The 25,490-nt window shown below is 47.0% G+C and overlaps 1 protein-coding gene across 1 annotated transcript in view; it reads right to left on the bottom strand.

The window, feature by feature from the left end:
- Positions 1–21,117, bottom strand: part of ZNF185 (zinc finger protein 185 with LIM domain) — a 49,287-nt gene extending 28,170 nt beyond the window's left edge. The window contains exons 1-5 of the mRNA XM_027809317.2: positions 21,004–21,117; positions 5,852–5,927; positions 3,132–3,270; positions 2,501–2,560; positions 609–647 (exon numbers count right to left, since the gene is read on the bottom strand). Coding sequence (XP_027665118.2) covers positions 609–647; positions 2,501–2,560; positions 3,132–3,270; positions 5,852–5,876 — 263 coding nt within the window. The 5' untranslated portion in view covers positions 5,877–5,927; positions 21,004–21,117. The remainder of the gene's footprint in view (positions 1–608; positions 648–2,500; positions 2,561–3,131; positions 3,271–5,851; positions 5,928–21,003) is intronic.
- Between the last annotated feature and the right edge of the window lie 4,373 nt (positions 21,118–25,490).

The following is a 25,490-nucleotide window of genomic DNA, read 5'->3' on the forward strand; positions in this document are numbered from 1 at the left end:
TGGACAGAGTTTGGAACTAAAATTAAGATACTTGCAGCCACTCTAAAGCCCAACAGTGGCTGTGTGTCCTGTTGGGAAGAAGGTACTGGCTCAGGACCCCAAGAATTAGAAGGTGCTTCCTTGGGACAGTCAACCTGGAAAAAGTCCCATCTTACTATCTCCTGGCCTTAGACAACATGGTAAAATTGATTCTGATTCTAAAATCAGCTTGTGCACAGGCTTGGGTAGGGTATCACAGAGCTTGTCAACCTGTTTAGGATTATGGTGGCATCAGAGTCTCTGTGGGCAGCAACCCATGTGTCTGAGGAAGCTGAAGCACACAAGCCCCATCACTGGTGCTGTGATCACAAGGGTGGTGGAATGGTTTCCCAGCACAATAATCCTTCCGTGGTCATTGTATCATACAGGGAAGATCTGATTTCCCGTTAACATTACTGAACTACCCGTTGAACAAAATTTTCAAGACTATCTCTTCACTAAGTCGCTCCCTGAGCACTGTAATGTTCCTAACTAATAGGAGAACCCAAGAGAGAGCCATATTTTTCATGCTTGTTGCTCCTGATCACGTTCTTCCCCTACAGCCCAAATATATGCCAATCTATACGAACCTGATGAGGTAACCGGACTGAGGCTTGTGGGCAGAAGACCTATGCAAAGAACAGACATTAGCAAGTTAAGAAACATGAGGAAAACCAACAGCAGCAGCACCAGTATTAAAGGGAAACGTTCACGTGGCTGTCAAGCCAAAAATCTGGCTAAATGGGCCCTGAGTGATACCTCAGCTGCTGCACCAAAATGAAGCTTGGATTCCTTAAAAATGAAAAATCATCAGAAGAAGTGCTATAAAAGATTTTTATAAGAAAAGTGAATTTTAGAGTTAGCCAATTAAAATTAGCCATTAGTGTTTTCTGGCTCAAAATTATGCCCCCAGATTCATGGCACACAGCAGGGAAATTAGATACAGCAGAGATCCCGGTTGTTTTATCACGGGAAAACATCATCTTCACACTGACTTCTCTGAGGGTCCATTCTCAGGAAGGGAGTGTGGCATAGCTACCCTGGAGGGAAAGGAAAGGGATACTGTCAGGTGGGGATCTGGCCCCTGGCACCAGGGCAAAGGCAAGCATCTCTGGAACTTGTTTTAAGCTGTCTTGGACATGTCTTCCTGAGAGCAAGGTGGGAACCAGGATGGGCCTCAAGGACCTGGTTCCCATCAAATGAGCTCAGACAGTCTCACCTCACCCCTGCGCAGATACCACCTCCTCTTTTCCTGTCTACCCAAGTGCCCTTAGGACCAAGATAATTCAGTAAGAAAGCTCAGCAGATCTCTGCTCCAAGCAAGGTCAGCCATCAGGTCAGAGCTTAACAGGAACACAGGTTTACACTGCCCATCACCACATGCTTGAGGTGGCAGTCAATCTCAAATTTAACCAGTTGCCTTCACAAACACAGAAATGCAGGCTCACTGCAGGCCCAGCCTAGCTCTGGAGCTCTCCAGGTGGGATGCGCTGGAGGATGAGTGCTGAGCGCAGCCCCAAGCTCTCATTTCTTCGGTGTCCTCAGAGCAGGCACCAGCAGGGTGCAGACCTTCTCAGCCCTATTGCCTAGCTGCTCCCTGAGCTTTGAATGAGAACTGTAAGGAAGCTGAGAAGTTGTCCAGCTTGTCATATAAATGCCTCTCCTTTGAAGTATAAACTGAGAAGATCCTGAGTGTCCTGGACTCCCTGTCACTCACCTTCTTTCAACTTGAGGGCCTCACACATTTGTGTGAAGATGCCCCTTCAGATGCCACATTTCCAGTGTCACAAACATCCCTGTTTTTACTTATCCTGTGCCTGATAAAGCACTATGCTGCAGAGGGAGGCAGAAAGAGGTAGGGCATGGCAGGGAAACCATCCTGTCTAATTGCAACAAGAAGTGACAAGAGCCGGCACAGAAAAAGGAGAGGAAGCAGGAAACTGCTCACGGGAGAGGACAACGCTCTCCCAGCAATGGCACTGCAGCTAGCAAAGAGTTCTCACATGCAACTAAGCTCTTTCCAACAGTTTTACATTTCAGGACACTAGTCCTACAAGCTCCTGGGCTTCTGAAGATCCCTCATGTTCTGGCCTTGAAGGAAATTCCGCTCCCACCCAGGGTTTCGCTTGCTCTGAGGAGCCCCCAGGCTTAGAGCATACAGTTGTGCCAGCACAGGAGCTGATGTGCACCAGTAATCTTGTGAGATCGTGAGCTTGAAGGCATCCATTCATCTGCACTAAAGACATCAAACCATCCATTCATCCATCTGGACTTTGCAGCAGATAAGCCATGCTCTCTACCAGGTGACAGTTTGTAAGATGTTACACTGACCAATGCAGGCTCTCTGTATTTTTCAACCCAGTTGCGGCAGGGTATGAGGAGGTGCAGAAAGAGCACATATTTGTGAAAAACCAGTGAAAGCACGCACGGACCCCATGAGATAACACAGAAGGGAAGCAACAGGATGGGTCCCCAAAAATACCTGTCATTCTGGGGAGCAATAGGCGTTGAGGCTGTGGATCCCCCACTGGCCTGTCCAGACCTGAGTAAAGAGAAAACACAGTAACATAATTAACTTCTGATCTTACTGAACATGGCGAGACATTTTTGGGGAGAGTTGCTAAGACTAATTTGGGCTTGGTTTTGTTTCTAAATAAAGAGAAGCTGGTCCAGATTGTGGCGTTCCCTGGTACCAGGCTGGCTGCATGACAAGCCCTGTGAGCTGCAGGAGCTGCAGACCTGGCTGTTTTATCACTTAAACTCCCTCCCATTGAGGTCTGCCCCTTCGTTTGTCATGCCAGAGAGATGGTGAAACACAATCTGGCTTCAAAAAAATTTCAGAGTTCTCCTGAGACTTCAAATCTGCCTGTGCTGTTGGCTTCTCAGCTCCCAGGAAAGGCTGTTTCTCGGAGCTTCTCCCCAGGCTGCATTTAACAAAAATAAACAGGAGCACCGCTTCCCTTTGGCAGTACCATCGCCTGGCATCACGGGGACCCCAAAACATGCTAGCACCGCATGTGCTGCTTCTGTAGGCTGGAGAACAGAGTACCCACGGGAAGTTGATGAGGGAAAGGGAAAGGAGAAGAGGAATGTTCCTCAGTGGCCACACTTACAGCGGGCTGCTCTTTTTCTCATCCTCAGAGTCTGAGTTATGGTGGTGGATCCAGCTCTTATCTCCTTTCAGGGTGGTGCGAACCTTCATCTGCTTAATGATCCTCCTGCGGTCTTCATCCGTGGGTGGAATGACACGTCCTAGGAGAGGCAGAGGGAAAGAAAGGAGAGAGGAGGAGGGTTGCTGAGAAAGGGCAAGAATTCATAGTATCAGCAGGTGAGCCAGGGTAAATCTCGGAGAGCGAGGAGCACGAGTCTCCTTTCAGTCAGAGATCCAAACACTGAATGAGTCTTTTGCCACTTCTAATGAAAGATGGAAACAAGCTGTCATCCAGACTTCAGGATCAATTTATGCTGATGCATCACGTCCTCTCACATAGTTTCTTCTTTCCTTTCAGAGGACTGTTTAACATTAAGGAGACATTCTCTTTCAGGAAGACCCAAGACATTCAGTGGGTGGTCTAGTCATAGATTTACAAAGCACCGAGTTCCCTCTAGCATTTCCCATCACATCAGCTCTAGCATGAGGCTTTTCTGGTTTGTGGGAGAGGATGATACGTCTGGAGCATGAAGCTGAGCCAAGAGTTGGGGGTTAGAACTAAGCCATAAAATGCAACACCAGACTGTCAGCTTTCTCTGGTGGCCTGTCAGAGTTGGAGAAGTCCTTTGGTTCCTCATTTCCACGTTTCCATTACAAAGCTCAGTTTCAAAGACATATTCTCAAACCATGTCTCCCCAGTGGTGTGGTTCTGGCCCGAGTCTGGAAATGTCCTAGCCTGTGTGGTCTCTCTTTTACTGTCCAACAGCAAATCTGCCACCATCCTCATTCTGCTCCTTGTCTTTGTTCAAGGCCACAAATAACACCTACGTCCTCTGGCTGAGAAAGTCAGCAATGGCAATTAAAACATAAAATTAAAATGTAGGAAATAGCAGAAGGTCATGGATTAGGAGTTGCTAAGTCCTCCCAGTGGGAAAAATATTGGGTGGGAAAAGCACAGGTTAATGGGAAGGAGTATTAAAGCCAAAAGTTTTGGGAACAGGCAGGGAAGGAGATGGGAGGCTGGGGAAGGGGGAGCAGTTTCTCATAAGGAAATGTGCAGGTGACTGATGTGAAGGGCATCAGTCATCCTGGAGTGCCAAAGTCCTGCTGGACTAAATTGATTGCTGCTGGCTACTATTTTTTTTTAAAAAAAAGACATTTTAACTGTGAATTTCCCCATCCAGCATTTTCTTCTGAGGGAGATAGCTGTTGATGAATAGCCAGGGAAATACCCGGATGAAGACCAGATAAGGAAATCTCCTTTTCTATGTATTTCTAACTATCTTCTATCTTTTACCATTTTGGAAATGACTGGTAAGGGCTGAAAACGTCAAGCCTGCTCTCCTTGTCACACCTGGACCAATACAGCTCAGGAGTTTAGAGACACCAACAAGTTATTGCAGCTTTACAACTTCTTATCATCCAAGCCAAGGAAACTGCCTGCCTGTACACTCTTAGCCTGTGGCAAACGTGAAATAATTCAATTTAGCTACCAGGAATGGAAGGTCATCTATGTCTCTGTATCTTGTGCTCATGATGGGCCAGAAGGCTGCCCAGAAATAGTTACAGCTGAGCAGCTGACATGCAGTGAATTGATGAATCTCTGACACACTGTCATATACTTCAGGTATATGTTACATAGTAGGGGTAAGATTTTATTACTTAAAAAAAAAAAAATTGGTCACATTGGACAGTCTCTAAGGAAAACAGCTATAACAATGAAGAGGATGTTCTTCCTCAGGTGGAATCAGTAGCACTTAAAAGGCACAGTTATGCAGGGCCGCATCTACGCCAGGGTGTAGTTTAGGGACCAGCAGTAGTACTCTTCATGGGGAGCACCTGGAAAGGGAAGGGCTGCTTTTCTTAGCACTAAAATTTAATTTTCAGTTTAAAAAATTAAATCTATTACCTAATGGAAATGAGTAAGGCATTTCCACTCTTCTTCATATTCCTGTTTCAGCTTACCTACAGATTTGGAAGCATTGTCCCTTTTATTCACACCTAAAGGTCCTGTGAGCATCTGTTGCTTAAAAATTACATCTCAGTCTGCCACAGAATTCTTCACCTTGGGCATGTTCCTGGGACAACTCAGGGCAACTTGTAGCCCCAGTATGATTTTTCCACACTCCTTGGTTAATAAGACATTATTAGGAGTTTATTAATAATAAAGGCAGTCTTCTCATTACTGTATGGCTATTGCACGCTGCACAAGGGTGGTCTCCAGCCCACAGACTTTTGTTTTTTATCTCTAGAAGAGACAACAAGAGGGTGTGGGTACATGGATAAAGGGAAGCCAACCTAGTCAGCTGCTGTACTGGCTGCTGATCGCTGCTGTATTTTCAGTAGACATTTCAAGGACAGAGAGTTTTAAGGAGGATCTTGAAAAAAGAATAATATGGAAGTTTATTAGTCTTTTGCTCATCTCAAAACATCAGTCAGGCCATAAGCTCTTCAGATCTCTATACCTTCATGGACACTGAAATGATAGCCAAATGCATGTTATTTTGGAGCTGCAGGTTGGAGCAGGTCCCAGACAAGGAAGAGGTGTCCTGTACCCTTGGGCACACTGCACTGAGGGAGTTGAGCAGAGACGTTACTGCAGATAAAACTGAGCAAAGAAGGCAAAGGAAAGCCATGACAGTGGACAGATCCCCAACAGCTTGGGACGAGGAAAAAAATTACCTTTACTGACACCCAGGGACATCATGGTTCTCAGAAGCACCTTCCACTTCAGTCACTGTTTGAATGCAACAAGCCCCTGGAAGAAATGAAAAAGGGGGAAAGCAGAATAGTAGATCTGATATAAAAACTTTGAAGTTATGTGGGAGAGCATCACAACAACGTTATGGCCACAGAGCCTGGAGGATGGGGAGACTGGGGCATATATAACCAGGGTTGTGATTTCTCCCCATGCCATGTACCTTCAGTATCAAGGATAGGAAAAATCAAATGGGTGTGCTCTCCACAACAGTAAGTTTTCAGACTGGCCACAACAGATGCATCCCTCCAGCTCTGTGAGGAAAGTGGTGGAGGAGACCTTAGCAAAAGTGCCCAGAGTCACTCAGGTGGGGCAGACCTTCTGGAGTCTATAGAACTCAGAGCAGCTGAGGCTGCTTGGGTAAACCTTAGTATTTTTGTCAAATGGGAGTATAACGTAAGTGCTCTGACAAATTTCACTTGGCAGAGATATCTGCTATTGCCCCAGGACACAGCAGAGAGAACATCTTACTTAGTTCTTGCTTCTGATGGCAGCTGGGCACCTCCTTCAAATGACCACAGTAAAACAGCAAGGAGAAACTCCTGGATGTACAACCTCAGAGATGCTCTGAGGTGAGGAATTTGCAGAACAGTGATCATTTAGTGCTGTAGTTGAACCACAACCAACAACAAGCCAGGAGTCGGGGGTGGGGGGGTGGGGTGGAAATTGGTTGTTTCAGATTCTGCCAAGACTTTTTTTTTTTTAGTTGTAAACAAACAAAAAAAACCACCACAAAAACCAAAAGAAAGCAAATCCCCTCAAAATGGACCCACTGTTCTGAGATTAGTAGAACCCAGGTTAATTCAGCACCTGATTACATTTTATCGGAAAAGTTTATTTTCTTTTTTCACTCTCTAAAGTTTTTCCTGTAAACTGTGGGACAAGTTGTCCTTTCAGAGGAGAAAATCAAGGGCAACTTCCAGCTTTTACAACCCTCCATTCTTTCCTTGCCAAAACTATCTGCTGAACCTGGATTCTTAAGCGACTCTGCTATTCATTAATAAAAATGCCCAACCCTATTCAGGAGTCTGTGAATCTAAAATTAGGTTGTTATTATCTGCTGGTGGGCTTGTCCCTGCAATATTGCTGTGAAGCCACACGCCCATAAGGAATGCCGAGTGCTGATCTCATAGCATTGCTTCTTGGCAAAGCCTACTCCTTCAGCTTGTCTCAGCCGAAGATCTACCTCCTGCAAATCCACTCCTCATCCAGTTTGGACTGCGAACAAGCTCTCTGCTATTACCCCAAGGCTCCCTCTCCCTTTTGCAAACACTCCCAAACATTAATTCAGCTTTCACCATGAGCAGACAGCCCACCTCTTTTCTTATCATTCCCACATCCCCCTTCCCACGCAAATTTAATTGACCCTGCTATTTAGAGAGAAATGAAAACTGTAGCGTTGTCCTAGATATCCATGAAGAGCCTCAAAACACTTGGGTATCTTTATACTAAAGGTGGGAGCCATGGCTGTAGTCTGCAGGAGCACAGCTGACAGACCTGTAATCTGGCCACTTTGGGTTAAAAAGAAATCACAGCATTGTGGACCTGCATGTAGAGAAGCCACGTGGCTTCATTACCTACAGTATCTGAGTAAGGAAAATTCAACCCACAGCTGCCTTGCTGACTGCAATTCAGAGCTGCATTTGACACTCTCCTCTACTTAGTAAATTCTTTCCTATTCCAGGACAAAATAAAACTGAAGCAAGTAGAGGATGAGAAGCAGTGGAAAAGAACTATTCCAAGAGTTTGATATGGCTCTGATCCAGGGCAAATCAAAGGCAGAAGTAGACATAAGCTACGTGCTGTCACATAATGGAGGTGTTTGGAAGCTGTGGAGCTGTTACCTGTCCAGCAGCACAACCGAGAGGTGATTAGTCCCCCAGCACAGATCTTTTACAGAAATAAGCAGAGTTCAGGAGCATATAGGAAAGATCCTCGGGAAGGTCTGGAGGGAGGACTGAAGCTCACAGAGGTGCAGGACTAAACTCCACTCCTGTCACGCACCCCAGCTCCGCCTGGCACGTACTGTGGGCACCGCGCGCCAGCCCTGCAAGAAACAACGTCTCCGTTTATTGCTTAAACAGAAACTTTGCTTCTTACTCACACGATTCTCCTAACAAATACACCCAAAAGGAAGGGAAGCCACAAAGGGTGATACTCGGCACGTGTATAAAAATGTGCCAGAAACTGCACACTGGCCAAGCCTTTTCCTCTGGCACTACCTTCCCTCTTCCCAGCTCACATCATCCTGGGAGGGACTGCAGCAAACACTGTTGTACTCCACTGATATTTCTGGCTTGACAAACAGGTGTTGGAACAGGTCGGTGGGGCTCACCGGGCTTGGTTTTGGGGGACTGGCAAATGTTTTCTACCAGCCTGCTTTCTCCAGCTATGAATCACTCGATGGTAGCAGCGGCGTGGCCGCTCCACACCAGGCCTGCTGCAGCGCTGGACTGTGTACCTGCACGGTGTGACCGATCGGGATGGCTCTACTGCTCGACTTGCAGAAACTGCTGGGCATTAGAACCGGCTGTCCTCCTGCCCTGCTGTGTAAAAAAGGAATGCAGAATGAAGCTCTCAGCAAATCTTCTGTGAGAGATGGAGAAGGGTGCAAAGGCTCTTCTGTGAGAGATGGAGAGGAGTCAGCTCTTTTGCTTCCTTGTAACATCATTTTCTCTCTTTCATTAATGAAGGCTATCAGGTGGCTATTTTTACCTTTCACCTGAGGACCAAGGCAATACAGCCTAAACAAGATCTCCGGAAGCTGAGTGGGTTCAGCAAGAAAAAAAGAATTCAAGTACCCCATTTTTTGCCCTTATTTTTTAACCACCTGCTATGGGCTCCTGTTGTCACAGGATACTGGGCTTGGTAAAGTTTTGTGCTGATCTTATGCATGCTTAGTGTCTGCTCAGTAACTAGAATATTAAAAGACAAATCAACCCAGGTTATACCATGAATCCTGCAATTAGAATAAATCAGCGTTTCTCAGATGAGAAATGGAAAGCTCATTTACTTGTTTTAATGCTAAGTGGCAGTGATACCTGGCAGAGAAACCGACATCTACAGATGCCAAGATAGTAGCTGTGATGAAGAAACAAGAACAGGAGAGAGATATGGGACCCACTAACCCAAACCAAAGACAGACAGGTCAGCAAACTACTATCAGGAAAAATGCTCGCATCTTCCTTTCAACTGTATGTGTCCATGTTTTGATATTCCAGCGGTTGGTGGTTAGAATAAGAAAGAGTAGATACAGCTTCTCAGGCTGCAGTGGGTCCACATCCCAGTCCATCTGCTCAAACTATGTGCAGAAACAAGCACAAGATTGATGGAGCCAGAGAAGATTGGCAAGAGGGTGTCTGGCTCTACAGCACTGACACAACACTCCTGGGAAAGAAAGTGCTTCTCACTGCTCCAAGGACAGCTTAGAAATGGAAACAGCTTCCCTATTTTGACAAAATTTGAGTTCAGGCTTCAACACATGCTATAGGACCTCAAAACATGTTTCCAAGCACTTATGCCTTTATACTTAAATTTTTGTAATTCTGCAGTGCAGTAAATCTCAAAGACCTCAGCTCTAGATTTGGAGGGGTATCTTCAGCTGTTAACACTGCCTACCATTATTGTCCTGAAAGGTTATGACAAAGCAATACAGAGCACTTCAAAAATCTTCCTTACCAAAATGTTGTTAGCGAATGTGCTTCTTAAAAAATATGCTTTTATGCTGCTGGAACTTACATGTGTGATGTTGTTACAAGGAAAAGAAGTGGTTTTGTTGGTATAGCTTAATTGGGAATTATTAGCTACAGCCACAGGATAAAAAAATTTCTATTGCCTTTAGATAAGACAAATGCTTTTTCTCCCAGTGGGTTGAGTCCCAGGCTTCACTGGAGCAGGCTGAATTTCTGGAGGTTTTAGGATCCAAAAGCAGCGGTCCAACTTTTGAGAGTCATTTAGAAGGTGGGAGCACACCTCATGAGTTTGGGAGCAAAGAAAAAACTCTCTTCTGGCAGTACTGAGGGATATCTGAATCTCTGGAGTTGGCTGTGAGTGTAGTCTCCAGCTATACACCACTATAGCTATTTTTTCAGGACAGATTCTCAAAAAAGCCCTAGAAGAACCCCCTTCCTCCACACAAGATGCCAGAGATATGCTGTTCTCTGGCCTCCTCTTGCCAACACAACTCAAACATTAGCCCAGGACCTCACACTTGTGGCAAAACGAGAGATAAAAGGAAAAAATGCAGCTCACATGACTCGCCACGGCCCAAAAATGGTGCTTCGGGACAGGAAACATAGCAATCGATCCCTCTGTATTTTGGACACCCCAAGTCCCCATGTCTACAGCATCCTGTTGCTGACGGGGAACACTACATGCACAGGAAATTCCAGACCTGCAGCACCACAGAAATGCAGGCAGCACTGGAGAGGAGCGTGGCAGCAAACAACTCACTTCCTCTTTTCCTGGTACACAAAGGTGGCTGTCCCCTGAGAACCTCTGGGATCCTTATCTCCATTCACCAACAAGCACGTCTCAGATTTTGAGGCACTGGATAAAAGACAAGCAGGTACAGCTGAAGAGTTTGTAACCTTTCCCACTTCTGTCTCCCACACAGCTCTTGGCCATCCCTGTTCTCTATTGTCCCACAGTCCTCTCTCCATCTCCCCACCACTGCAGAATCCCATTTTCTCTCTCTTTTTTTTTCCCTAACACTATGCATGCTGACTTACCCATCTCTGTAATCACCTGTTTCCAAACACAGAGCAGCAAACTCTTGTCACCACCCTTAGAAAACATGGAGATCTCCACACCTCATGCAGACCAAAACCTCTTCTGCCTCAGACCAGATCCTTCCCTTCCCTCTTGCCTTACAATTTGAAAATAAGCTCTGCCAGGCTGGACACACCTTTTTGTTCCCTGTTTATTCATTACCTAATAGAAAATACTTCTGCTGCCTGACTAGGAACACCTCTGTTATAAAAGGACACACAGTAAGTCACCGAGTCACTCTGGTTTAGATACCGAACAGAGCTGTTCAGGAATATATATTTTCTCTCAAACACTCACCACAAATATGAAATCTGAGACAAAAAAATTAAAATCTGTTTAAATAAAAATCCCTATTCCTTCCCTATTTATATGGAAGTTTTTCTTCAGAAGTCCAGTGGGAGCCCTTTGGAGACAACTACCTCCTATTAAGTGCCTGCACACCACCAGTGCAACAGGCCCTTGATCCTAATTGGTACCCTCGGGTGCCATCGTTATGTAAATGAGCAATAATCCTTCCTCACTTCCTGATCCAAACAGTTATTGCAGGCTCTGCTGCACCGTTAAGCATTGCCCAGTTTACTCCGCAATGGCTGCGCTCGGAAGGTTGATTCCCTTAACACACTTTCCCTGGACAGAGCTGCCTCAGGCTTAATGTTTGCAAAGTGCCCTGGGACCCCTGAAACAAATATGAGGTTGGCTTGCATAACGCCAGCTCTGGGAGGCGATTCCCCTCTGAAAACCGTCACAGAACGTCAGGAGTTGCATCTGGCTGCAGACAGGTGGCCATTTATTCCCTTCGCTGCTGTAGCTCAAGGCTGCAGCTGCCCACTTGACGTCCCGTGTACCCTGTCCAGCCTGTGCTCCTGCCATGCCCCTGTATTCCTACCCCATTATTCCTACCCCGTTACACACTTGTTTCCATGCCGACAGAGCCCTGGCACTGGGCTTACAGGAAGCTGTGGTGTAGGACCGGAGGGGTTTAATCTGGACAGTGAGGAAGATGGGACTCATGTGAACTTGTGAGCATGACCCGCTAGAAAGAGACATCAAGCAAGCAATAAAATACCACCAGACTGACTGTGGTGCCTAAACCTGCCTGTTGAAGTGACTCCTTCCGCAGCAGGGACAGCTGGGCATTGCTACAGGCAATGCTCAAGACACAGGTATGTTCATCCATGACCTACCTGTCAAATAGAAAGTCTAGGGAAAACTTCTAGGTAGCATGAGGGACAGAATTCAGTTCCTGCACCTTTTTACAGGCTTCTCCTGAGCTAAAATAATTTAGATTTTATCTATTTTAAAAGGTCTGTGATTCACACAGCCATCTGTACTGTCCATGCAGAGCACAAACCAGTGCAAATTCAAATACCACCTACCAACATACCAGTCCACAGTAATGTCTGTGGGTTACAAACACTGCAGCACATGCAATGCACAGACACTTAGACCAAGAATATATATACTGAATCCTTCCTATGACTTAATCTGTAGCTAGGCATAAATGCATTATGTTTTTTCTATTCTGCATACTGCTTTTTTCTTTGCACTTGGCAGAGTCACTGTGCATTGGTATTTCTGCACACACAGCTCAGAACGGATGTTTCAAACAGTACACAACACTGGCGCTTGTGTTCTTCCAGCAAGCACTACAAATAATATTTGGACCGTGTTTTGTTTTTGTTGGGTTTTCTCCAAGAATAAATATTTTTTGAGAAAAAAAGAAACAAACAAAACCAGACTGGTAAAAATGTGCCAATTTCACCACACATTTTACATCTTCCTTTTGTTCTAAGGTAAGTGCTTTACTTGCAGAAGCACAGGGCTCTGTGAGAAACCCCTTAGCTGGGAGCAGCGAAGGAAACCAGGCGAAGCTCTAAGAGCTGGCACAGTAAGCCTCAGTCCCCGTGATGCTGGACGCAGGGGTTATTGACACCTGTAGCCATGAGAAACAAACCCCAGACCCAGTGAGCAAATGCACCTAACTGCAAAAGACCCCTCACGGGCTAAATCAAACCACCTACTGAATTTCTGAAGAAACAGCTTCACAAAAGCCCGTCTGTGTAATAAGGTTTAATGGGAGGTAACAGAATCAAAGTGATTCTGTTTCCCAGGATAAATGCCTACAGGAGTTTTCATCTTCTGATCCTTACAACCCCCAGGGTCCTGTGGACAGCTTACAAGAACAAGCTCTTACTGAAAATAAGTCTGGAAAGGCTACAGCCAGGATGTTTAGTCCCCAAGCAGTGAAGGTGTATCGATAGGAAATGCAGTCTGCAGACTGGAAAAAGCTGGAGAGGGGGGGAAGGCCCCCACCGGTTTTGCTCTCCAAGGAAGGGAAGAGCCCTGAGCCATTCAATGAGCGACGTGACTGGGAGCCTGTTACATAGAGGCAGCACCACTGTTAATAAGAGGGGTTAATTCCTGACTGCCTTAGCTTGAGGAAAGGAAGACCAAGTCCCCAGGTGCCATCTGAGTCTATTTAATAAAGAGGATAAAAGAAGAGGCCCAACACGCTGCTCGGTGCCACAGGCAGCCCAAAGAAAACACCCGTCTCTTTGTTGACGTGGCCGGCGTCAGCAAGCAGAGCCAGTGGCATCGCCTGTCTCGGTCCCGGAGCGGGTCTGTGTCCTTTAGGGGTCCTGAATCATGCCCCGCTGCTGGCACGTAGGGAGGGGACATTTGTCTCCCTTCTCCATAATCTGCTTTTTCAACATAGCAGTGCAATGTTAAAAGGAGTGGGAAATTAAGGGATTATGGGCTTACTCATTTCTCAAGCATCATTAGGAATGGGCAAAAATGGAGGATTTTTTATTCACTGAGTGTTTCCAGCAGAGAAAAAGGTTGTCTGGTTTTACATGAGAACACAGCTTTCAGCAAACAGAAATTCAGACTAAATCAGCCAAAGGATTTAGTTACATGTTCTGCTGCATGTTTGTTTTAAACAAAATTAATGAAAATTGAGGAAAAAACCCATGTTGTTTCAAAACATAAAATGAAAATGTTTCATTACAAAAGGCTTAAGTTAGCCTTTTGTTTCAGGTTTCAATTTTATTTTTCTTGGGAACAAAAGCCTAACAAAACTTGTATGTATTTTTGAAAGGGTTCAGTGTTGCCAATTCGGGGCGGGGGAAGACACTGTACAAGCCTAACCTCGGAGCTGTATCAGGTTCATCACTGCCAGTCCAAGTTCCCAAGGCAAAGCAGCTGCCAGCTACAGCCTCCCCAAAGTACTCCAAATGTCTCCTTTACCATGATCCTAGCCAAAAAAATACAACCCAAAAGCCCCTAAGAAGACCCTTCCCCTACTGAAACTCACCAAATGCTCTACCCACAGCCCAAGCTGTGAATTCGGGGTGTATCTTCATACGATCCTAAGGGCATACCTGCTTCAGTGCAGCTGGCCTCCACTCTGCTCCTCCGATGGATGAATCTCCCTGACACCCTCTGCTCTTAAGCAAGAGGTGAAGCTTTATCCTTGCTACAGGAGTGTTGCTCTCCTCCCACATGCCGGCTGGGCGCAGCACGTCATAGGAATGTTTTGCAGGAATGCCCATTAGTGGCCTGCTTGTGCCCTTATTAGCGCCTGTGGTGAAATCCTACCCCAGAAGCAGAGTTGGGACAGTCTGTTGAAACTTGGATCTTCTGTACCTGCTTCACACCCAGCACTGGATTCCAGCTGAGCAGAGGGGCAAGTGCAGAGCATTCAACACTATCTCAGTGTACCGCTCCAAAATCGGATCCTGCTACAACAGGAGAAATAGACAAGTTTGTCTTTGCGAACCTTCCACCCTGCTGTCTTGACTTGCTGCAGGCTTCTGCACTCCACGTTCATCCCTGCTGTGCTGCTTGGCCCCGATACCACTGTCATCTCTTTTACCTGTTATCTCCTTCTTTCCCAGACTTGTCCTTCCCTCTTGTTGGATCTGCCCACAGCCAAGATTCAGAGAGGCTGGCACCTTACAGAGGCTCTGACTTCACAGGATGTTTCCAGCGTGGAACACAACAGAAAAGACAGAGTCGACTGACACTGCCACCAATGCCTTGATCCTACGCGGGGGAGGAGTGACACACTGGCCACTGGACAGCGCAACTTTTAAATTCATCTCCTCTACCCCAGTTCTCAGGAGCCCTTTATGAGTCATGATCCAATCAGCCTGCAGGCAATTAAACCCAAATTGCCCCTCCCTTCCCTGCGATAGCAGGTCTCAGGTAAGTAGCACAGGTGGAGCTAAGTGCCCAGTAATGCTAGAGAAGCAGAGGTTGATCACCTGAGTTATATTACTGGGAGAACCTCTTGATAAGCTGGGTTTCATTCTCCATCAGCTATGCAGGGCTCATTCCAGGAAGCAGCAGGGATGAGCTTGGCCTGGTTATGAGAGTTTACAGTCTCCTTAATTCTGCAGAGCACTTCACAAGCCAGAAGGATCCCCAGGCCTGCCCGCCTCAGCCCCTCCTCCTTCTCTCTCCAGCCCTTCCCTAGAAGCAGCATCAAGATACAGGAAACTGGATCCCCACCTGTGGGCAATACAAATACCTGACAGCTGGATACTCTTTCTGGTATTTTAAGTCATCTGTGATTTAGTCCCGCTCAGACTCGAGTTTCTAGTACAATATGGCCAAAACACTACCACTGCCAAGTCCCTCAATTTATAGGCTGGCTGATTGTATCTAGTGCTCAGCTTTCAAACACCACTCTCTGGGATGTAACACTGGGATGGCCCAGGCAACAGCAGACCCACAAAAGCGGGTGTTACGATGGCTAAATTCCTGCTGACAAAGCATCCAACATGAGCATCCCAGCGGAAGAAATAAATGTTCTGCCTGTGCAGGACCAAAATCCTATTAGACCGTGTCCCGAGACTGCATGCTTCAAATGGAGCTGCTAGCTAAATCCATGCCAACCACTTACACAAAAGCCCTGGTTTTCAAAGGCACAGAGCACTACCAAGACCCTTGACAAGCAGGTTATGCCCACCTCTGGGAGCCCCCGGGGTGCTGCAGAGCTGGGCAGGCAGCTGCTCTGGGGCAGGAAGGGTGCGGGGGCTGCCAAAGCTGCCTCCCACTGAAGACACTAACTAGGAGATCCTCACCACGTGATGGAAAGCAATTACAAGCTATTTAAGAAGGAAAGGGGAGCTAAAACCTTGTTTAGATTTTAATCTTCAGGGCGTGCCCGTCTGCGGGCAGCCAGGCTCTCCCTCCCGCAGTGGTCCCTGCCCAGTTGCAGGGATTTCCACGCGCTTGGTGTTTTTAAAGCGCTTCAAGCAATGCCACCGCTGCTAATGGCGCACAGAGCCTCTGTCTCTCAGCAGCGCTTCAGAGAGCGGCTCCTGGCGAAAACCCTCACCCTGCCAGGCGAGCAGGTGGCTGTGCTACCTGAAACAAGCTGGAGAGATCCGTGTGGCTGCCCAGGGACAGATGACACACACACACACACGAGCACAGCAGCGGGCACCATCGTCACTGGTACCAGCAGAGGAGCTGAGACGGCTCGGGCACCACAGACTCCTCTCTGACCCCCAGCAGAGAGCAATCCCTACAGAGCACAGCCCATGGGCTGAACAAGGGGGTAACTACAGCCATGCTCTTGTCCATCCCCGTAGCCACCACTCCCCCTGAGGCCACAGAGCTGCAGCTGGCGGAGGGCGAGGGTGACAGATCCTTGCCCGCTCATACAGTCGTCTGCAAAGGAGCTGATCTACAGCCAGACCAGCAGTCTTTGCTAATAAATTCTTCCAGTGCCTGAAATCAGCAGCCCATCATTTAATTGGGACTGATTCTGCTTTCCATGTAAGCCACTTAAAAAGATGTAATTATAGCCCAGGAGATGAAACACTTAGTATTCTTTAAAAGCTGACTGTAGCCCCTATTACCTGCAAACACACAAAAGAAAAAACCTGCCAGCCATCCTCCTTTTTGATGGTTCAACTGCAACTTTAAAATGTTAATAACATTTTTTCAGCCTGCTGTTGTCAGGAGTTTGTAGGGCACTTGCAGTAATAGCCCCTTTGTGCCTAATAGCCACCTTGCCCTCCGTTCATCTTGGCGATGAGCTGGATCCGACATTGGACCTAGTTCTGAGGACTAAATGAATGCTCTGGGAAAGGAAGCAGAGCTGCTTTGATCTCATAAATACAGCTTTCCCGGGAAGCGCCACAGGGTGCCTTTAGACTCCTGAACTGTCCACACAGCCCCGGCCAGCTACCGAGTTCATGTTACAGCACTCCTGCCCGCGCCTCGCTCTCCAGCTCAGGGTGGGATCTGCCTTTGATGTCTGGGGCACCAGGCCCACTTCACTGCGCTGGTCCCTGTGAGGGCTGCATGGTGAGATGCTCTGCACCTGGACATGCAGTGTCAGTCAGACCCTTTCTGGACAGGTACCCCACAACTGACCCATGCACCGCTGCCTTCCCTAGCCCACGAAACAGGGAGTTAAACTCTTGATGCCACAACAGAAGGGTCATTAATAGATGACAAACTGTGTCCTAAACCAGTGTTACTTTCCTGCAGCCCAAAGCCCACGTGGCATCACTTATGTGACCATCTGCAAAGCAATCCTGACCTGCCGACTCTCATCCAGCAGCATCTCTGGGCTCTGCTGCCTGTTAGCAGAGACCACCCGTGCTGTCCCGCTGCTTTCCAAGGAGCTCTCACATGCTCCTCCTGTTCCTGGGTAAAAGCACAAAACTCATTTCACCAGCTAGGAACTCGTGTACTAATGGAGGACTTGGCCAGTGACCTGATTGCTGGCCCTCAGCTGCAAACAGACTGAGAGGTCAGTCACGCAGAAGAGTATCCTGGTTTAATGATAATTGATGCCTATTCTGACCTTCACAGTCCTCAAATTAAAATGCATTTAAAGCTTGCAAGAGGTTTGAACCTTCTTCATTTGAACCTCCTAAACTCTGCTGAGAATTCTGTCATCTAGACTTAAATCAGGCTCCAAGTCCTTACTCTCCAACCCTTATGGTGAAAGGTGGGACCTTGATTTAATGCTCAGATCAAGCCCACCTTTCACAAACCCACAGGAAGGAAAGCCAGGGAAAAAAGCTGTTCTCCATAGGTTACATGCAGCCATGAGACACCCTGCCCCAGAAAGGCAGCATTCAGGTTGCAGGATTGCTAATCCAGATCTGTGCACTGTCAGACTGCCCTCCAGTGATCTGGATTAGGCGTGGGCACATACTTGCATTTCTCATGCATTAGCCAGAGCACACAATGCAAACTTTGTGCCAATGTTATGCCTTTATGTCAGCTGTTACCTGATCTCCTGTGAAGTGAGAGCAGCTTGGAGAGACTGTACCTGATCTAGCATAAACCCTGCCAGAACAAAGTTAACCCTTTGCATTCATTTCAGCAAGTTTGAACCAGTAAAGGAAGTTCATGCTGGATTAGCGCTTCGTGCCCAGTGGCTGTGATGGTTTTGAGCCAGCATTCTTAAAACTAGATTTATTTCACCTTTGAACTCTGACTTGAGTGGCACCCTGTGCCTGGGAAGGATGGACACTTCCGTCCCACTGTCTACACTTGGGGAAATGAGTGGCAACAGGAATTACACTTCAGGCTTCACGCTGTGAACTTGCAACCTGCAATTTAGGATTTCATCCCACCTCATGCATACAGGTGGCTGAATGAGTTTGAAGTGGGAGGTTGTCAGTCAGTCTGAAAATCCCGACCCACAGCCTGAGGCACGCTCCAGGACTTGGACTGTGCCTCAGTGGCAAATAACATTATAGTGTCTTGATAATGCTCAGTATTAGGAGTAACTGGATGGCTCTGGGCTTTCAAATGTGGATAAAGTCATGCACAACTGCCTCTGAACAGCAGAAAGGTTTTTAATACTAAACTTCAGCTGAATGCTCATCCATACAGGCAGGGTGAGAGTCCTCATGTTTTGGACAATGCTTAGCTTCTCCGAAGGACCAGCTTTTCATGCTTCCTTTTTTCTTTTTCCACACAGTGACTATTTCACACTGATACCATCACATATACACTTGGTGATATTTAAGAAACACCAGGAGATTTCTGAAGTCAAGCTTGCGAATGATTAGGAATGCAATAGTTGAAGCAGTCCAAGCAACCTTAAATCAACCCTTCTAGGCTCATGCAATACAAAAGCTCATCACTACCTTGCTCGGTGCATGCAGAGATGCTCTAAGGAGAGGCCAGGCTACAAGAGGAGGTTCTTTTCCCCAGGAACCACTGCTGGAGGTGTTTGACGAGTCAGGTGTCAGCTGGAGAGGATGGATGGTTACTCCACTGCAAGTGACATGTTATGCCTCTGCCACAGTTCTTCCATGACACTAGCCAAATAATTTAAACTGCATCATGGTCATCAAACTGTGCACCCACCCTTTTCAGGGTGGCCAACACGACCCTGAATACAAACCACAGAAGCATCAGGCACTTGCAGCTCCAGAAGAGCCTGACTGGCTGTGCAGGATCTCTACGAAGAGCCTCAGCCCAGCACCACAGTTTCTCAGGAACTTGGTCACTGCTGCCTGAGGACAGCTAATATCTCTTCTTTCCCGAGCACGGGGAACAGAGATGAAAACTTGCAATTGCCATGGGGCAGCCTGCACAGAATTCATTAATATGAGCAATGCAGACATGTTTCAGCCGTGTCGAAGACAACAGTTGTGAAGCTGCAAATGCACAATTATAATGTCTTTTAATTCACTTGCAACCACATACACCACAAAACTAAAAAAAAAAAAAAAAATTAAAAAAAATCATTCTGACCAGATGAAGTTGGCAAAGATGTCAGCTATTGAAGTCAGGGAAGTGTGGCATAAACTTAATTAGAGCGGCACACAAACCTGTGTATCCCAAGAGACTATCTTGGGGCTCCTGTTGTGCTAGGAGCTGTACAAACCTACACAGTATGACCACCCCCAAACACAAAACTTCGCTGCTGTTATTGCCAAAAATTACTAGATCATTTTTCACCATATTAGGTATATAGTTTCATTAGTCTAATTACAAGGCATTAACTCCTAATTGCTCAACTAATTTCTGTATTTGAAGAGGAAGAAGGATAATGATGTTTACCGCACCCACATGCCATTGACCTTAAGCCTTGATGTATAAAGATGAAAAGCAAGAAGGAATGAAAAGTTTGTTTTCCTTTCGAAGGCAGAGCTTTGCATTTGAATCAGACCCACAAACAGAGCAGGACAGAAAATCCCATTGAAGCTTCATGACATCACAGAGAAGGTACAAACTTCTACCAAGAAAAAAACCTACATTTTTGTAAAAGAAAACTAAAATCTGTCATCTGGAAGTTATGGAAAATTATGACTTCCAATTAAAACATGATAAATTTTGGGGAACAAATTTAATGCTGTTTCTTTGACTGGATGAATAAAATAAACTAGCCTAAATACAAAGTCCTGATCAATCTGAAGAGGGAGGACATCTCTGCTCCCCAGCTTGCAGCGGAGCAACCTGCCCAGCTGAATCCAGCTCATGTTCCTGTTACGGATTTGCTCTGGAGCAGTCAAGGGCCAAGCAGAGGGGTGGAGATGGGGAAACAAATGGAGAAGGCATTCGCCAAGCTTGGTGGTAGGATGAAGCAAAGGCTGAGGGAGGTGCTCACCTCCTCTGTACCAGCTTTACCACTCCTTTCCAGGGTGCTGATTTCATACTAATTCAGAGAGAAACAAAACAAGGCGGAGCAGGAGAGAGTGAAAAATCCTTGTCTGCAGCCTTCTCCTTCCCGCATGAGTCCTGAGGAGGTGGGACTGGAGAGGCAGAAAGTGATGCAGCTTACCCAAAACCTCCTGAGAGGCTGTCAAGGGACACGGGCTCAAATTTTACCCATATTGTCCAGATCCTGCTCACTCCTACCCACGCACAGACTTCTCCCCAGTTAGCTCACTGCCATGCCCCCTGCTCTATGTAGTAAATTAAGAGGGGGACAGATTTGGGAAAGATGCGGGGCAATGGGCAGGAAGGGAATTCAGTGATCAGATGGGGTAAGCAACAGAGACCCATACCCAAACCTCCCCTCTTCTGCCTCATTTGTGTACTTGTACTAACACCATCCCTGCAGTACTCATGAACCATTTTAGATGCACACTTTGGTCCAGAACACAATGGAGAAACTTCATTTCCCCAGGCAGGAGGAGGATTTAAGGTATCGGTTCAAGCCTCCCTCACCCCCAGCAGATCCCCGCACCAGCCGGTCAGGAAAGGACAGCCCTCCTTGCCCGCCTTTTCCTCCTCCCCAGGCAGAGAGCAGGTGAAACCCGGCGGAGAGCTGTCCTCTGCAGCGCCCAGGACCAGCCTCCCTGCCCAGCCCTACCTGCAGAGGCTCCTCAGCTGTGCCTTCCCCTAGCAAGGCCGATGCGGAGCAGGCTGCACGCAACCTCTAGGCACTGCTGCCCTCAAGGGTGCAGCGGCTCTCCCCGACCCTCCCCGGCAGCGAAGGCAGCTGTGGGTGAAGCCGAGCGCTCACCTGCTGGGCGGACCGAGAGGGCTGGCTCCTGGAAGCCAAGCCTTGTTTTGAGGAGGAGACTTGGGTGTGTTTTGCCCTTCAGGGGAATCAAACAGGTTTCTCCATTCAGTCGGCATGGTCTCCCCTCCCTGTAAGCTCTCCTTTACATTCTTTGCATTCTCCAGCAAATGCCATGTTCCCCAGCCCTCTGCTGCACTGGGACAGCAGAGAGTAGCCCCCACCCCCCCAAACTTCTCAGGCCAAGCACTGCCAGGCTTGCTTGCCCAGCAGGAAAGGGGAGCAGGCACCCCACTGCTATGCAGGTACCAGAAAGCCCTTGAATTTCAGAGCCGCTTACAGCTGTGGTACCCAGGTAGCATCAGGGACTGGCACTGTAATTAGCACTCAATAGCGATTGTCTACTTTAACTATTTAAATAAGGTGTGCAGCTATGATTATCACTATTCACTACAGAGGAAACTGCCAGGTACTTTGCTCTTCTTCAGTTTACTTCCCCTTCTAATTGCTGTGGTCACTGTAAGATCCCTGAGGCCCAGCTTGGCGAGTCTGAATGGGCACTGCGAGACCCGTGGATGCACTTTCTGCCAACTCCTAAAGACCGGTGGCTGGGGACATGAGTTCAGAGCACTGCTGAGAGCCAGGGCTTCAGCCGAGGACTGTCATGGGCTGGTAAGAAGGTGATGAAGCCCCAGCCAAGCATCTGTCAGGACTACTCCCCACTTCTGTACCCACTAGCACACACTTTCTGCTGCCCCTGTGAAGCAATTAGAAGTAATGCCAAGTCTGTAGTATATGAGTTGCTGGAGAGAAGTGCTCCTGTGGTCTCCTTGCAGCCCTCTGATAGATCTGCTGTGAGGTGGTGGGCAAACCACAAGCAGGCTGGGCTGGGATGTGCTATAACAGCACTAATAACCCATCCCTGGCTCCCAGCAGCACAAGGAAGATAATGTCTGAAAAGCCCTGATGTCAACGTTGTTACTCCAATCCCAGATCTTTCTCTCTGATCTACTCATGCTGTAATGCCAACTGCTGCGCAGGCTCAGCTGAGCTTTCTTCCCTAGAGGCTGCTGGTGATCCCAGCTGAGATAAGCACAGGAGAGAAGATGTAATATTCACAAAGCCACACCCTGAGCTCAGAGTGGGCACAGGGAGGTGTCCAACTCAGGAAAATTTAGGATGTTTAAAGTGGGCTGTTTGAAACGCAGCCCAGACCCTACATCAGTAAAGCATCCTCTGCTCCAGGGTTCCAGCTGACAATGCAGCCTTATTTTCAGTAACCTCTGAGTCATCCCACTGTTTGCTGAAGGTTCGTTCAGGTTTCTTCCTGAAATAATAGTGACTAACAGCCTGGCCAGCCTTTTGGGTACAATAGGTCCTCTGCCAAGCAAGCAGAAGGGACCCCAGGGTCTGAGGACTATGCTTTTCTCCCCAGTGTGAATACACTGTTCCACAATGAATGTTAAAAAAAGAAAAAAAAAAAGAAAAAAAAAAAAAAGGCTAGCAGCACCTATTATGAGGACCTTAATATTAAACACCAAAAGAAATGGATAAGGAGATCCTGAAACAATACACACAGAAGCTGAGTGTGGTTTTACTAGATGCAGGCAACTATTCTGAACAGGCTAAAATAATAGTGGTCTACCAGCATTGCTCTCTTACTCAGAAGAACGGAACACAGCAAAGAATTGCTTTTCTAATTAACTAAGAGGAGACCGGTGCAGTATTAAGTAACATTTTGTTATTTGCTTGAAAATACAGGTCCAAGCACACGTACAAAACTTCCAAAGACAGGCCTTAAAGCCAGGGGTGTGGTGGCAAGGTAGAACAGCAGAGAATGTATTTCCAAGCTGGCAGCTCCAACACAACTTGGGTGCACAAGTTGTCAGTGAAAGACACACTGTGCAGCACATAGCCTAGTGAGACACGGAGAAATGCCATGCAAAATGCTTCTCCTCCACAACATGAACTGTCAAATGACTCAACCTCTGTCAAACTCAACTCTCTGAAGTGTCCTCAGTTTCCAGCCTCCACATTGAACCTCCTGATGCCACCCAAAGCCCCACTGACTCAGCACTGACCTTAAACAGCCTTTGTCCATTTCAGGAGTCAGCAACCTTGCTACTCCAGTCTGAAATCCGCATCAGTCCCACAGAGGGTTCTCCACACTGTGCTAATCCTGCAGCGATGCTCCTGAGAGAAGGGACAAAGGGAGGAGACACTTTATTTCAGTTAACGTAGCCATGGTTTTCTGGTGCAAACGCTACTACCTAATTTTAGCTGCTGGCTAACACGTTCGAGATGTACGGCTGCTGCACAGCACACCTGTTGAGTGCAGAATACTTGCCTACTCACTGCTGTACATCACACTGGCCATATACAGCTTCTTGGGAGTGAAGCAAAAGGAGAGTTAAGGATGTCTGGGAAAGCCAAGGAAGAACTATGATACTGCTACAACTGCTACACATGCCCACATCAGAATAAAAGGGATTTTATTCTGCTTTCAGCTAATTTCCCATTTCAGTGGGGTGCAGTTTCATTTTATTTAAGAAGCCATGATTCACTTGTGAACGGCAGCAACACACAGCTTCTTCCCCTTTGGTGCATGGCCCCTCCAGTGCTGAGGTACCCATGTGTCCTGCAAGCACTTTGCTCCACTGTAGCAATGCCTGTGCTTCAGCTAGTACCTTGTCTGAAAAGTACTAGCTTATCATTGCAATTAAACCTGAGACCTACCCCGCAGCTCCAGTTAGGTCTCTCTCATTTGTTTTGAAGCAGTGCAGCCCTTCACTTCGGGGGAGCTGCTTTCATTTGCCGTAATATAACTGCAAGGGAAGTCAAGCTTGTGCATTTCAGAGACTCGAGGTCTGCACAGGAGGATCACCAAGGGCAGCATCATGCCACTAAAACACTGCACTCATCACCATTTAGCACATGGCTGCCAAACACCACTTTCTGCAAGAAGAGTAAAGCAGGGAAACTCTCCTAGCCATGGCTCTGGCTGAAAAGGAGCAGAGAAGGGGATGCTCCAAGGACAGTATGAACATCACGGACCTCTAAGGGAGTAGGTTTCCCTATTAAGAAGGAAGAAAGATAAAGCACACTTTAAAAAGTCTGGGAAGAAGGAATTCTCACGAACACTTGTTTTCCAGGACTAGAAGATGGAAAGGGGCCTTCTATCTTTCTCACATGGACTAGGACAACACCAAAGGGCCAGAGACACTAGATATCACAGGAAACGTAGTGTATATATACATATATACATACACACACACGTTAGTATACAAGTATACTAATGTAAACAGCTTTGTCTTTTGTTTCCCAGTAAGGGCAGTAGGATAGGAACACATCTCTCCTCCCCCCAACCCCCAAAAAGGCTTTTCATACTCTTTGTTCAGTTGAAATAGCCATGGCCAGCCATGCAGACAGCTTATCTTGAATTGGAGATTTCCAGGGCTGTCATGTCACTACAGTTCATAAGACTCCCGTCCTGCAAACAAAGCTCAGTAAGTACATCTATGGTGCTCAGCGGGTTGAACAGTTAGGCATAATCAGTCCCAAACAAGTCTCTGTGGTTTTATCCCAATTAAGCTCTTAGATAAACCACTCTTCCCAAAGTATAGCTGGATGTCACTCACACCAGCAGGCACAGAAACCCTGATGGGTGGTTTTCTTCCTCATAATTACAGGAGCATATTCAGTTTCTAATGACATGGCATTTCAAAATCATAGCAGTGGCCAGAGGCAGAAGGTTTTTTGCCAGCAAGTGGCAGGCCTGTGTGACATCTCGAAGAACACCACAGCACAGGGCCACTGAAATGCAGCACGATCAGGTCCCTCCAGACAAGAAGCTATGTCCAGTAAGACTGCAGAGTCAATTTACTTCACTTTAAGGCACTTAACTGAGACAATCAGATAAGGAGCATCATCTCCCTAGCCTCTAGAAGAGGCTTGGGGATTAAGACTCCAGATTTATGTTAGGAATCCATCTAATACGCTCTGTGTGTGTGTGTGTGTGCGCACACATATGTGTGTAGGAGGAGTGAAATTGGGTCTTTTTTGCTAATGTATACAGCAACAGCTATGGTCTGATACTACTCTGAAGCTAGCAAAACTGTAACTCCTACCACTGCAAGAAGTAGCTGCTTTTCCAAGCTACCAGCTACAGGTTATATACTAACAAATTCACAATGCTTTAGGAAAAAGCCACCAAAATCAGTCTCACTGGCAAGAGCAGCCTTCATCTGGAAACAGCACAGTTAACCTGTGTACCTCTGGAGCAAACCCTGCATGTACTGTACTGAAGTCAACAACAACAAGTCCCTTATCTTCAGTCC

The sequence above is a fragment of the Falco cherrug genome, chromosome 15, assembly GCF_023634085.1.
Source record: "Falco cherrug isolate bFalChe1 chromosome 15, bFalChe1.pri, whole genome shotgun sequence".
Taxonomy (NCBI): domain Eukaryota; kingdom Metazoa; phylum Chordata; class Aves; order Falconiformes; family Falconidae; genus Falco; species Falco cherrug.